Source organism: Manis pentadactyla, chromosome 4, assembly GCF_030020395.1.
Source record: "Manis pentadactyla isolate mManPen7 chromosome 4, mManPen7.hap1, whole genome shotgun sequence".
NCBI classification, from domain to species: Eukaryota; Metazoa; Chordata; class Mammalia; order Pholidota; family Manidae; genus Manis; species Manis pentadactyla.
In genome coordinates, this window is record NC_080022.1 from 113,551,839 (window position 1) to 113,564,524 (window position 12,686).

At 39.7% G+C, this 12,686-nt stretch overlaps 1 protein-coding gene across 2 annotated transcripts; it reads right to left on the reverse strand.

Annotated features, from left to right (window-relative positions):
- Positions 1-501: 501 nt before the first annotated feature.
- On the reverse strand, positions 502-9,309 carry LOC118922398 (filaggrin-2). Of its 2 annotated transcripts, none has more exons than XM_057500752.1 (3): positions 8,924-9,309; positions 6,315-6,473; positions 502-4,765 (listed from the first exon to the last, which is right to left on the reverse strand). In XM_057500752.1, exons 2-3 carry the CDS (start codon positions 6,450-6,452, stop codon positions 1,721-1,723), a joined length of 3,183 nt encoding a protein of 1,060 aa, XP_057356735.1. In that variant the 5' UTR covers positions 6,453-6,473; positions 8,924-9,309; the 3' UTR covers positions 502-1,720. The 2 variants fall into 2 exon arrangements, with proteins under 2 accessions (XP_057356735.1, XP_036760970.2); XM_036905075.2 differs by lacking the exon at positions 8,924-9,309 and adding an exon at positions 7,343-7,422.
- Positions 9,310-12,686: the final 3,377 nt, after the last annotated feature.

Here is a 12,686-nt window from a genome sequence, read left to right on the forward strand (position 1 = left end):
AAAGCTGCTATGAACATTCATGTAAAAATCTTTATGTGGACATGTTTTCATTTCATCCAAGAGTAGAATTGCTGGATCATATAGTGAAGTATATTTAACTTTACAAGAAATTGCCACACTGTTTTCCAAAGTGACTATATCACTTTATTTTTCCACCAGTAATACTTACAGTTGGTATTGACAGTATTTTTAATTTTGGCCATGCTAATGGGTGTTAATAATATCTCATTATGTTTTAATTTGCAATTTCCTGATGACTAATGACATAGAACAGCTTTTCATGTGCTTATCAGCCATTTGTACATCTTTTTTCGTGAGGTGTCCATTAAAATCTTTTGCTTATTTTTAAATTGAGTTATTTGTCTCATTACTGAGTTTTAAAAATTCTTTATATATTGTGGGTTGTTTGTGAAGGACACCTTAGAAAACAGTTACGAGTTAGTTGCTAGTCAGATTACCTGTGTGTGAAAAGTGACATGAAGCAGAGACAAGACAAACCTCAGTATTTGATCACCATTATTTATTGTCGAATTTAATGCAGCCCAGTTATTTGAACCCAAAGACTTGAAATATATGTTACAGTCAAACTGAGGAACTATACAGCAATGGAAGACAGTCTTCTTTTCTTTCTAGGTATAAATGATGTTTTTCTATGTGGAAAGGCCAGTGAACTACAAAAGTAGGTTGGAGCCATTATATTTCCATACTATTGCTCTCAAAAAGTTTTTCAACCTGGAGTAAATTCTTAGGGGTAGGGGTCAAGGTCTTGTGTGCTGAAATCAAGTCCACATTTGGATCCTTTAATCCTGAACTGATCCATCCCTGTTCTTTTGAAATAAAGTTCTCCCTTACCAGCTAGGGAGAAGCATCTGGTGCCACTTTTTAATGTCTGTCAGTTTACTGATTTATTACAGATGCATTCAAGAATACAGGCTTGGTGGTTTTAAAAGCAAATAAATTACCAATGCTGCATCTTTACCTTTAGGGCTTCCTCCCTTCTGCCACCATCTAATGTAGGGCACACCAAAAATTATGGTCCATGTTGCTGTAAGGAGGCTTTGGCTCCAAAACTGGTAGTGCATTTAATAAATTTTTGCTCTCTAGAGATGAAGGCTTAGCTTTGCCATCATATAATGAGCAATGAGCTCCCCAAAAGACACCTCACCTAAACCCCAATTCTTAAATGTTTTTCATTATTCTTCCAGATTTAGTCCCATTCAACTCAGTAGTTCCTAACAAAGTAACCCACATACCCTGTATTTTTTGGAAGGAACTCGGTAACAAGGAATAGAGGGCAGTTACACATTTAAAAGAAAAATATAGAAATACATATATCCACTTTTAGAAAGAAGTTTCATAATGAATTGCTTATCTGTATTTCTTACATTGCTTCTTGAGTTAATTTCATTTCTATTTATTATTCATCCCTAGAATTAGTATCTCTGCTCTTGGACATATTCACAGAGTGGAGAGCTACTATGTGGGAACTTAAGTTGGTACTTCCTCCTCCACATTTACCTCCTCCTCTCTGAGAGAGGTAGTTACTTTGTCTATTATCCTTTCAAATTAATGATGTGTTGGTAGTGTTGAGTCTAGACTATCCAGAGGAGGGTGTAAATTGTCCAAAGCCACAAGTTGAGGAGCTTTCTAGTTGTTAATAATTGCTTCTTGATTGCCCTTCATTACAATTTGAGTGGCTATAGCCAGATTCCCACTGACCCTAGCTCCATCCTTGGCTTTGGTGCTTACAAGTTCTTGATTGTCCATGAGCACTCTCATACCCATCAGACTCACCATCTGATAGGCCATAATCTCTACTTATTTCTTTTTGGCCATACAGTAATAATTCCTGGCTATTTCTTCTAGATTGATTGGGGCTTGAGCCTATTTTGAGTCTACTGTACTCATCATGAGTTCCACTTGAACTTGACCTACCTCTCCCTTGTAATTCATGTTGCTCATAGGTAGAATACTGACCAGATCTAGAACCACATTGTCCAGAACTAGATGATTGACATTGGCCAGACCCATATTGTTCAGAGCTAGAACACTGACCCAAGCCAGCCCCATGCTGGTTATGGCTAGAACACTGACCTGAAGCAGATCTGTGTTGACCATAGCTAGAAGACTGAGTCCATCCAGACTCAGATTGGCCATGACAAGAAGACTGACTGGAGCCAGACCCATATTGGCTATGGCCAGAAGATTGACTTGAGCCAGACCTGTGTTGGCCATAGCTGGAAGACTGACATGATCCAGATCCATGTTGGCCATAGTTGGGCAATTGACCTGAACCAGATGTGTACTGACCATGGCTTGGTAACTGTCCTAAAGCAGAACCATGTCCATAGCCAGAGGCTTGACTTAAACCAGATCCATGCTGACTAAAGCCAGAAGATTGACCTGATCCACACTCATGTTGACTGTAGCTAGAAGACTGACTTGAGCCAGATTCATGATGACCAGACCTAGAAGACTGACCTGAGCTAGACCTGTGTTGGCCATGGCTAGATTGACCTGAAGCAGAACTATGTTTTCCAGGGATGGAAGATTGACCATATCCAGACTCATGCTGTCTGCAGCTTGGTGACTGACCTGAACCAGACCAAGGCTGACCAGAGCCAGAAGGCTGACCTGAGCCTGACCCATGCTGACCATAGCTGGGAGACTGATCCAAGCTACAGCTATGTTGACCACAGCTTGATGACTGTCCTAAAGTAGAACCATGGTGCCCATAGCTAGAGGACTGACCTAAGCCAGATCTATGCTGACTAAATCCAGAAGATTCTCCTGAGCCAGATGCATGTTGCCCAAAGCCAGAAGACTGACTTGATATAGTCCCATGTTGGCCATCCCTCGAAGACTGACTTGATCTGGGCTCAAGTTGGCCATGGCTAAAAGCTTGGCCTGAACCAGACCTATGTTGGCCATAATTAGATGACTGACTTGAGCTACATCCATGTTGACCATAGCTAGAAGACTGACCTGAGCCAGATCCATGGTGTCCACAGCCTGATGATTGTCCTGAAGTAGAAATATTTTGTCCATAACTAGAAGATTGACCTAAGCCAGACCCATGTTGCTCAATGCCAGAAGACTGACCTGAGCCAGATCCATGGTGTCCATATCCAGAGGACTGGCCTGATCCAGAGCTAAGTTGGCCATGGCTGGAAGACTGACCTGGTATAGAGCTATGTTGACCCTGGCTAGACCATTGACCTGAGCCTGACCCATGTCGGCTGTGGCTAGAAGATCGGCTTGAGCCAGTCCTGTGTTGGCCATTTCTAGACCATTGTGAGACAGACTCATATTGGCTGTGGCTAGAAGATCTATGTGAGCTAGACCTATGTTGGCCAAAGCTAGAAGACTGACTTAAGCCAGACCCTTGTTGACCATAGCTGGAAGGTTGACCTGAGCCAAATCTATGTTGTCTATAGCCAGAGGACTGACCTGATCCAGAGCTAAGTTGACTATAGCTGGAAGACTGACCTGATCTAGAGCTATGTTGACCCTGGCTAGAAGATTGACTGGATCTAGACCCATGTTGGACATAGCTAGAAGACTGTCCTGAGCCTGACCTGTGTTGGCTATAGTTCAAGTGACCTGATCCAGATGTTTGTGGTCTAAAGCCAGAGGACTGACCTAAAGTAGAACCATGTTTTTCATAGCCATATGATTGACCATATCCAGATTCATGTTGTCCATAGCTTGATGACTGACTTAAGCCAGAACCTTGTGGCCCAAAGCCAGAAGATTGACCTGATCCAGACCCATATTGTCCGTATCTTGAAGAATGACCTGAGCCAGATCCATGTTTTTGTTTCTCCCAGCTCCCTGATTGACCACTTGAGCTAGAGTCATGTCTTTGACTAGAGGACAGGCCCGAGGTTGTCCTATATTTTCCATAACTGGATACCTCATTTGAATTAGAGTAGTATCCTTGTTCCTCACAGTTTCTTGATTGAGATCCTGCATTTGATTCATGCCATCTCTGTTGAGAGGGCTTACCAGAGCCACACCCTTGATCACAACCAGTGGGTTTATTTAAATTTGAACAGTAATCTTGTTCTCCACAACTTCCTGAGCTGAATGCATTATTCTGCTTACTAGCAGACTGGCTTGATTTCTTTTTGTGTCGTCTATTCCCTAAGGATTCATTTGATTCAGACCGGTGTTGGTCAGAACTGAAAGACTGAGCCTCTGAGTGACACACATGCCTTTCTTCTCCACGAGTGCCTGACTGATTTGCTGAGTTTGATCTTTTTCTATAGTTACTTGAATGAGTATAGCCAACTTCTTCACTTCCAGACCTTTCTTGCTGATGAGAGCCATGCTTGTTTTTCTTACTGTCCTTGAGGTGGCCAGGACTTGACTCTCTCTTTTCTCCAGAGCTTTGCCTGTGCTCAGAATGAGGTAAACTTCCTTGATGCCCCATTCTTCCAGAACTGGACCCAGACCTGTGTCTAATGCTTCTGCTGGAGCCCCTGGAATAGGAATAATTCTCTTCTGTACTCCACCTTGAACGAATGGAAGACAATTCTTGTCCTTTGTCCTCTTCTGTTTCTCTTTCTTCCTTTTGGTGCTTGTGACTATGGTCTCTCTGTTTTGACCCTGAAGCTTGGCAGTAATCTTTGCCAATGATTTTATTACAAGCCTGAGCCAACTTGAATATCATCAGAAGATATTCAGTAAAATCTACTTTTTTGTTATGATCTTGATCCAGGTTTTGCAGGATGATATCTACAGTGTCTGGATCATCTGGATTCTGTATGGGAGCAAGGTACAGAGGGCAACTCTGTCAGTAAGGACCATACACCCAGATAACCAATTGAAGGAAGGCTGTTGAAATGTGAATGCTTACTTAAATGGAGCTCAAACACATAGTTCTTTAGACTGTCCTATTCTGAACAGAAAGAGAAAGGAATATGCAGTAATTAATGCAGTGAGAAATATCTAGAAGAGGATGCAATTAGAAGGTGACAGGGAACAAGGGAATTATTTTTTTGTAAGAAATGTGTCAAGTATGAATGATTAGCTAATTTACAAATAATTTTTGATACTTGCATTAATTATCTATGACTTTCCTTTTTTTGTCCAGTTTTTAATTAACTAATTCAACAAATATTTATTGTGCATCTACTATCTGCACAGCATTGAGTTAGGTACAGGGGATAAAGCAGTGAACAAGTTTGTTTCCTGACAAAGAGGAACTTAAAGTTTTAATGGGTGAGATGCACAAACTTAAAGTTACAATATGTTGTGATAATATTTCTATGAGAGTACACCAGAGAAGAACCACTGGAATTAGCCAAATAAAGAGGTAGGAAAAAAGGGAGAGGGGAAAAATGATTATTCCAGGCTGAGGGAACAATATGAACAAAGGGAGGAGGCAAGAAATTCAGTATTGCTAAATTTAGTCTCAGTAGTCAAGAAATGTGACTAAAGAGATAAATAGGGACCAGAGTATGCCCTTTAAGTTGTGTTAAGGAACTTTGGACTTTAAGAGCTGGGAGATGTTGAAGGATTTTGAGTTGAATTGTGAAATGATTAAATTTGCACCTAAAGCTAAGATGGAAAGTAGGAGGTGGCATGAATCAGAGGACTATCAGTAATCATGGCAAGAAGTGGGCTATTTTGAGAAACTATTGATGAGTAAGATGGAGGTTGGAGGGTGGAGGTGCTTGCCAAGAGAGGAAGTCAGGAATGGCACAAGATATCTGCCTTGGGCAAATAGGAGGAGATAATTCAGAAGGAAGATGGTGAGTTTCATAACCGCCATACTGAATTTCAGACAGCCATAGGAATCCAAATAAAAATATTCAGAAATAAATATAAATAAAATAGAAAATAGAAATACTTATTTCTAGAGCTGACATTTTAAGGTAGTGGTCACTCTGTTCTATGATTTTAAGGAGTAAGATGCTAATTTCCTGAATTCACAGGCTTTATAGTGCTGGAACCACAGAAATGGGCAGTAGTCAGTATATATGTTGGCTGAAGAAAGACAAAGAAAGGGCAGAAAAACTACAGTTTTTCTGAGGATCATCTCAATGTCTATTCCATAAGAATTATGTGCATAGGTAGGACATTATTTATTCTATGGATTTTGTCTGTTGTTTAGTAGGATCATTTCCCTTGGTCATGTTATGGAAACTGTTAATGGGTCAGTTTTTGTCTGGTTTCAAGCTTCTACCAAACCCTGTCCTCTACAACCAAGGGAGAGTCCCCTAGGAGTTTGACATGTGTGATAGAAATGTCTGAAGGGGGTGAAAAAGGAATTAAAGGAGTCTTCAGTCCTGAAATGAAGTTTTTACCTTCAGAATTTGATGAAACTCATTTTCTAAAAGTTCTTTTAGTTCTGCCTTGTTCAACATGTCACACTCCCCATCTTGGATGGAATATTGATAGAAAAGATCAATGACAGTGACGATGCTTTGTAGGAGTTGAGGCATCTTTTTGTAAATTCAATTAACCTAAAAGAGAATAAAAGGAGAGAGAACCCACCTCTTACTAGATTTTTTATTGCTTAAGTACTAAATAGTTCCAATTATTTGTAGTAAAATTGTTCAGAATTAATCAGGCATGATTAATTTTATTGTAATCAAGAACCAATCCAGAGTTGAATGACATGTTTAAGCAAAGTAGCAAGAAATGTGATGAAATTAAGAACAGAATCTATAACTCTTATCCCTATACCTCTTATTTCCATTCCTGAATTAATGTAGAAGCAATGGCTTTCTGTTTGGGGCTCCCTGCCACTACCAGGGACAATTCTGAGTTCCTCTTTGGAGTTTTAGAAATCCTGGGTATGCCAATCCATCCACTCCATCCAATTGCTCTCTAGGTCTCAACCATCACACTAGGGAGAGACAGGTCCATCATCTACATGGCATATCTGACTCCAGCTAAGGGGCACCAGCGGCTAAACTGGACCCTCAAGATTTCTAGGCCAGAGAAAGTAGACAAAGTGGGCAAAGCCAACCAGAGGTGATAAGGAGTTGGGGCTAGCTGCTATCAGGTTTAACTTCTGTTTTCATTCTCCAAGCAGGAAGTGACCCTCAGGCTTTATTAATTGCACAGTACAGAGAAAAAGCTCAGTGTAAAGGAGCCAACCCATCTAGTGGATAATTACAACCCCATGATCTTTAAGGAAGTGACCCCAAAGAAAGGAGGTACTACTATCGGTCCCCATGATCTCCTCGTTTTCCTCCTCTGTATAGTTAAACTTATATCAGAGTCCCCAGAGTATATTAAATAGAAGCCTGATATCCAGTGCCTCTTTGCCTTAGAACACACCCCGGATTTAGATAATTTATAGCTCTTATTATTCCTGCTCACTTACCTAGTTTGTCAAAGGAACAAATAGGATGGAGACTGAAGCAGCTTACAGTGCTGCTAGTTGGGATTAGTGGCCTTTATATAGAGGGAATGATGGTCCATTTTAGGGAGGAGCTGCTCTCTTTGAGATGTCCTAATTCATTCCCAAACAAGCCTAGCTCCACCTCTCCCCAGCTACCAGGTGTTTACATTCTCACTTCCTTGCATGTTCACCTGGGATTGCATTAGTAGTTTCCATATCTGGGCTAGTACCAGCCCCACCTGCCAGAATCTCTGGAAACAGCATTGAGATCTCTGTGTATTCAACAAAGTATGTAGCATAATGCATTGATAACAAATTATGTAAACTTTAGTCAAAGTTTAATGGAATGTGTGCAGTGACATCAGGCACCAAATGTCAAAGAATCATGGAATCTGATGTTTCTAAAGAACTTTAAATATCTAATCAAACTCTTCCATTTTAAGCTATATTTTGTTATACAACATTTCAGCCAAGGTGTCACCCATGGAATGACTACCTCTTGGAATGGGTAATGGCTGCAGAAGTCCTTTTGTCTCTTTACTCTGTTTACCTTACTTACCTTAGTGACCATTCATTAATATAGCTTTCATTTCAACTACCACATAACCTTAGGGAGAAATCCACGCTCTTTAGTATGGGATCCAAGTTTCCTAATGATCTGAGCTGTGGCTTCTCTCCAGCCACATCTCTTCTTTCCCTATTCCTCTTTATTGTCCCCCAGGAGGTAATTACTTAAACCTTTCTGAATATACCATACTATTTTACATTTTTTTCTTGGAATATCTTTCCTCATTATCTGCCTAGTGAATTCTTGTTCATTCTTTAAAACCAACCTTAGAATCCCGTGGGAAATACTTCTTGAATACAGAAGAGAGAATTATAATTGTGTACCTTTTTGGGAGTTTTACTGTAATATCAATCTCATTATATTATGAACTTTCAAAAGTGTCTTACTGTGTAATTAACATTTAATATATAAGAAATCAGAAAATATAGGTAAGCAAAGCAAAGAAAATGAAAATACCTGTAATTACTACCCAGAAATAGTTATTGTTAATTATTTGATGTATATCCTTTCATACACACACATATGCATATGTGGGTCTATGTGCCTATATCACTTCTAGACTATGAGCTTCTTGAGACAATAGGGAATGGGCATTATTAATTCCTATGGCACTTGGAGACTCTAACACATTGCTTGGCACATAAATATCCTCAATTAATGTCTGTCGAATTGAATTGAAAGAGGAGTGAGGGTCATGACTACTGTGCTCTGCATTGGCCAACTGCTTTTTCACAGTACTAGGGTCTGCCCTCTGTCTTGCCATCTTCACTTCAGAGGACATGATTTTACCTGAATATAAATGGAATTTTAGTCCTGAGAATCAATGAGTGGCTTTTTCCTTATCCCTGATGACTTTGCTTTGCACTCCATCCATGGTGAGCATTCAGCACAAGCCTCCCTGAAGCTGGGTGAAGTCATGTAGACTTAAAGTTTGTGCAGCACAATCACCAGGTTTGGGAAGGAATGGTAGCAACTATTGGCAAATGATAACGTACATGATTCTAATTCAACATTATCAGGCTGTATATTTTCTTCTAAGAACTGCTCAGAGTACTGCATCCATTTTTCCTGCTGATGCCTGATTTGGACCAGGTTGTCATGATCCATCAGGGGTGAGCTTTTTAAAGGTGTGACTGACACTGTGGGAGTGTAGGAGAGGTGGAATTTGCTGTGTGAAGACTAATTTCCTTGAGGCTGACTGTTGCCACAGAGGAAATAGAGGGTTGTGGGTGAAGACTATTAAAGGTGAAACAGGCTCTTGGGCCAGTGTTCTCCTGAGTGAGGGGTCAGCAGACTTTTCCTGTAAAGGGACAGATAGTAAATGTTATAAGATTTGTATGGTCTTTGTTTCAACGATTCAATTCTGCTCTTGTAGCATGAAACATCCATAGATGATATATAAACAAGTGAGCATGGATGTGTTTCAGTAAAACTTATTTATCAACACTGACCTTTAAATTTCATAATTTTACATATCACAGTTTTTTCAACCACTTAAAAATGGAGAAAACATTATTAGCTTGGGGGGCCATACAAAAATTGGTATTATGCTAGATACGGCCTGTGGGTTGTAGTTTGCCATCCCCAGCCCTCTTCTGTATTTGCTTGTGAGGAAGATTGACCTGGAGAGGAGAATCTTAGAGAAAGAGAAGAATTGGAAAGTGTGGGACATCAGAACCACTAGTTTCGTGAGAGAGAAAAGTGTGCATATCTGTTTGTGAATATTGGTATGTGTGAGGTGGTAGGGAAGGAACATAACAAGGGGCCTTTGGGTGCTCATAGAAGGGAGATATATTTTGACCTGTTGTAAAGAAGAAATTTTTAACATATGTTGACTGAAAATGCAGTGAGCTCTTTGTGAAGTAATTGAATTTATTGTCAGGGGTATTAAAGGAACTTTCATATATCATGTAAGCAGTTTTAATTCTTTCAGTGCTTTATTTTCTGAGTATCCTCCAATGTCACCAGCCAGAGTTCTGTTGAGTTTTATTTTCTGGTTTGTGTTATGAAAACAAGAGGCATATTGAATGTGCATTTTAGCTTCTCTCTTCTTGAGAATTACTAATCTAACAGTTGGACTAGATTGTCACAAAAATCCTTTGAAAACTTGAGATTCATGATTTTACCAGGGTATGTGCTCCGTAGTAATAGGGTGGCCCTGAAAATTTCCCCATCATAAATTTGGTTAGTGGTTTTCCCCTCAATGGGGTTCAGGAAAAGAGATTTCTAATGGTATGTGTCATGTTCTAGGTTTTACAGCACTTCTGTGCATTGGCAGAAAAGAAATGATGTTCTCCTTTATGCCAAGCACAGTGCTCTGTGCGCTTATGTACATCATTTTATTAATCTTCACAACTGTATGATGTGGTATTATTACCTCCAATTTTCACATGAGAAAACTGAGGCTCAGAGAAATATGTAACTTGTTCAAGTCACTTAGCTATTAAGTGGAGAAGATAAGATTTGAACTAAAATCTGCTTCCTCCTGAGATAGCAAGGGAGTAGGGGGTTATTCGTGTCAGAAAAGCCAGGGTTTGGGGGACAGTTCTTGAGGAGCAGAGTGTTTGACCTAAGCACATAAACATACAAAAAACTAACAAAACTGGTGAGTGTCAACAGGGAAAATCTCTTAGCACCCCTGGGCACTCAGTCTTTAGCCCTTGCCTGGAAAGCAGTGTTCCTATAGCACCATCTGCTGGGTCTTAAGGAAATACTGCAGAAATTCTTTTTCTTGTCCTTTATCTCCTTTCCCCTCCCATATCCCATGCAATTTCTGAGAGTTCTTTGTAACTTAGTCTCTATGAATGAGGACACTACATGAAAAACAGGGACATAACAAGCAGAGAATCTTTATGGCCATGATTTTGTGGTGAGTGGAGTCAAAGAAATTAGCTATAATATAAATGTGGTCAAGCATTTCCCTCCATATCCTTCTCCCCAAGAACAAGAGTCATTTTTTTCTCCTATCACAAAAAATCAGAAATAGATCTGATAGAATTTTGTAGCTTAGCATATCTTCTCTATGGGGTAGTGCAGGCATGGTGATATATCCTTTCAACCCCAGCCCCAGCCCCTGGAATATACTCTGTTTCAGTATTGGTCTTCCTATTAAATTGTTTTTCTCTCTCTTAGTAGTCTTCCTTTTCTCTTCTAAGTCCTCAAAAATAGTCCAGATGCTGGGAATCCAGAGCTCATTCTGACTTGTATCCTCTTATGTTTCCTGTCAATAACTTTATCTGGTGTGTTTTCCACCTTTTTAACTTGCTGTTTTGATTCTCTTATTGGCATGGCCATTCATAGCCTGTATCCCTTAGTTCCTACCTACTTGAGGCTTTCTGGATGCAGGCCTGCTCCATCAGAGTGGACAGATGGAGAAAAGTGATTGGACATGCTCCTCAGGGACCCTCCAAGTGTTATATAAGTGATACAATAGACCTGCCAGTGTGGGAGATATCAGAGGGGCATCTAAGCTTCAGATATGGGAGGGGAAAGCTGAGACATGAAGACCTTGTTTGTTAGGAATCAGATCTCTCTAGAAGCTTTGTCTTTGTGTGTGTGTGTGTGTGTGTGTGTGTGTGTGTCAGAGAGAGATGTAGACTAGTTTAGTGTGAATGTAGTGAGTATAAAACGGATAGGGCCTCTGTTTCCTCTCTGCCTTGTCCTGCTACTCTCCCTCTTCTCACAGACCTCACTGAAGCCATACTGCTTGCTTGCCATTCTCCACACCTCTAGGCACACTCCTTCCTTAGGATTTTTTTTTTCAGGAATGCTTTCCTACCAAATATTCATTTGGCTTTATCCTTTATCTCCTTCAAGTCTTTGCTCAAATATCACTTTCTCAATAAGGCCTACCTTGACCCTCTATTTCATACATACTTCTAACATACTATATAGTTGGTTGGTTTATTATGTAGGGTTATCAGCAGAGGAGAGACATGATCTGACTCACTGTTATGTTTATGCTAGACCATAGGAAGATGAGGTCTAATAAGGAAGATAAGTTAGGTGGAAGATGAGGGACTAGAAGTAACTAAGGTTTCTTTCTTGGGTGACTTTTCTGGTAATAAAAGAGTAAAGGCTTGAGACAAAGGGAATGATGATGAACTGTTATCTAATTTATCTCCATCATCTAACTCTAACTCTTTCTGCTCCTTTATAATAAGCTAACTTCTTAAAAAAGCAGTGCGCACTTCTTGTCTCTTACTCCTTTATGTTCCATTTACTCTTCAGTCCTTTACAATATGATTTTCACATCCTCTTTCATGCTTTTTTGAGGGCTCCTCTTCCATGGCCTATGCTTAAATGTTTTTGTTCTCCAAAGCTCTATCCTTAGTTCTCTGCCTGTTTCCAGTCTAACTATTTATAAAGTAGAATAATGGGACAGGAAAGAGGCAAGACATATTGGTCATAAATTTTTATTGTCAATATTTATGCAATTAGTCTGAAACCAGAGACTTGATCTGATGATGCTGTACAACTGAACATTTCCTTTGAGAGACATGGGTAATATCAAATTATGCAGAAACTTCCAAATTTCAGCTCTCATATTTGACCCTCTAATTAAGCTCCACACAACCAAATATTTCTATAATATTGTTAAAATTTAAACTCATGGCACTAACATATGCTAATTGAGGACAAATACCCACTATACTTTAAAAGAAGATTAACAGTAGGATTAAAGTAGAACTACATTTTTAAAGAAGAGGATAGAGACCGTTTTCACAATAAATTCCTGTGTTTTATGGTTTTTTTTCA

Coding starts and splice junctions, on each gene's coding strand:
- LOC118922398 (XM_057500752.1), bottom strand. CDS start 6,452: ATGCCTCAACTCCTACAAAGCATCGTCACTGTCATTGATCTTTTCTAT. Junction 4,766..6,314: donor AGTTTCATCAAATTCTGAAG/GTAAAAACTTCA, acceptor GCTCCCATACAG/AATCCAGATGATCCAGACAC.